Source organism: Myotis brandtii, unplaced genomic scaffold, assembly GCF_000412655.1.
Source record: "Myotis brandtii unplaced genomic scaffold, ASM41265v1 scaffold317, whole genome shotgun sequence".
Classification (NCBI taxonomy): Eukaryota; Metazoa; Chordata; class Mammalia; order Chiroptera; family Vespertilionidae; genus Myotis; species Myotis brandtii.
In genome coordinates this window covers 867,062-867,604 of record NW_005362155.1, presented here as the reverse complement: position 1 = coordinate 867,604, position 543 = coordinate 867,062, and the positions used below count along the sequence as shown (strand labels likewise).

Below are 543 nucleotides of genomic sequence, written 5' to 3'. Positions count from 1 at the left end.
TTAGAGTCTATGACTGGGAATCGCTGACCAGCCACTCGAGCCCTGTGTTCTGCTGTCTTGTGTTTCCTTAGGCTCAACACGAAAAGCCTGGAGCGGGCGAGCATGGACTACGAGGCCCCGCTGATGCCCTGCGGCTGTATCCTTTTCCTGCCCTCCGCACACCCTGGGCCTGGGGGCCAGGCCTGCAGCCGGGGGAAGGGCACGCCCTGCCACGGCCCATCCTCTGTAAAGCTCATGTGCCCTCCTCCCCGGGACAGCCCGCGTCCTTGAACGGACGAGAGGGAACAGGTTCTCTGTTCTTGGCACTTTGCAGTCAGGGAAACTGAGGCATGAGGCAGCGTGAGGCCTGGTCAGTTTGTTCAGCACAATATAATGGGTTTGTGACACAAATGTGTCCCCACCCTCCCAGCTCCCTGGAGAGCACTGTCCCCTCCTGCTCCTCATCTCCTGGGCCTGGAGAAAGGTTTTAATTCACACACACACACACATACACACACTCACACACACACACTCACACATACACACACACACACTCACACACAC

The 543-nt window shown here is 57.8% G+C and overlaps 1 protein-coding gene across 1 annotated transcript in view; it reads left to right on the top strand.

Moving 5' to 3' along the window:
* Positions 1-543, top strand: part of KIAA0556 (KIAA0556 ortholog) — a 213,244-nt gene that overhangs the window by 205,970 nt on the left and 6,731 nt on the right. The window contains exon 24 of the mRNA XM_014542952.1: positions 72-136. Coding sequence (XP_014398438.1) covers positions 72-136 — 65 coding nt within the window. The remainder of the gene's footprint in view (positions 1-71; positions 137-543) is intronic.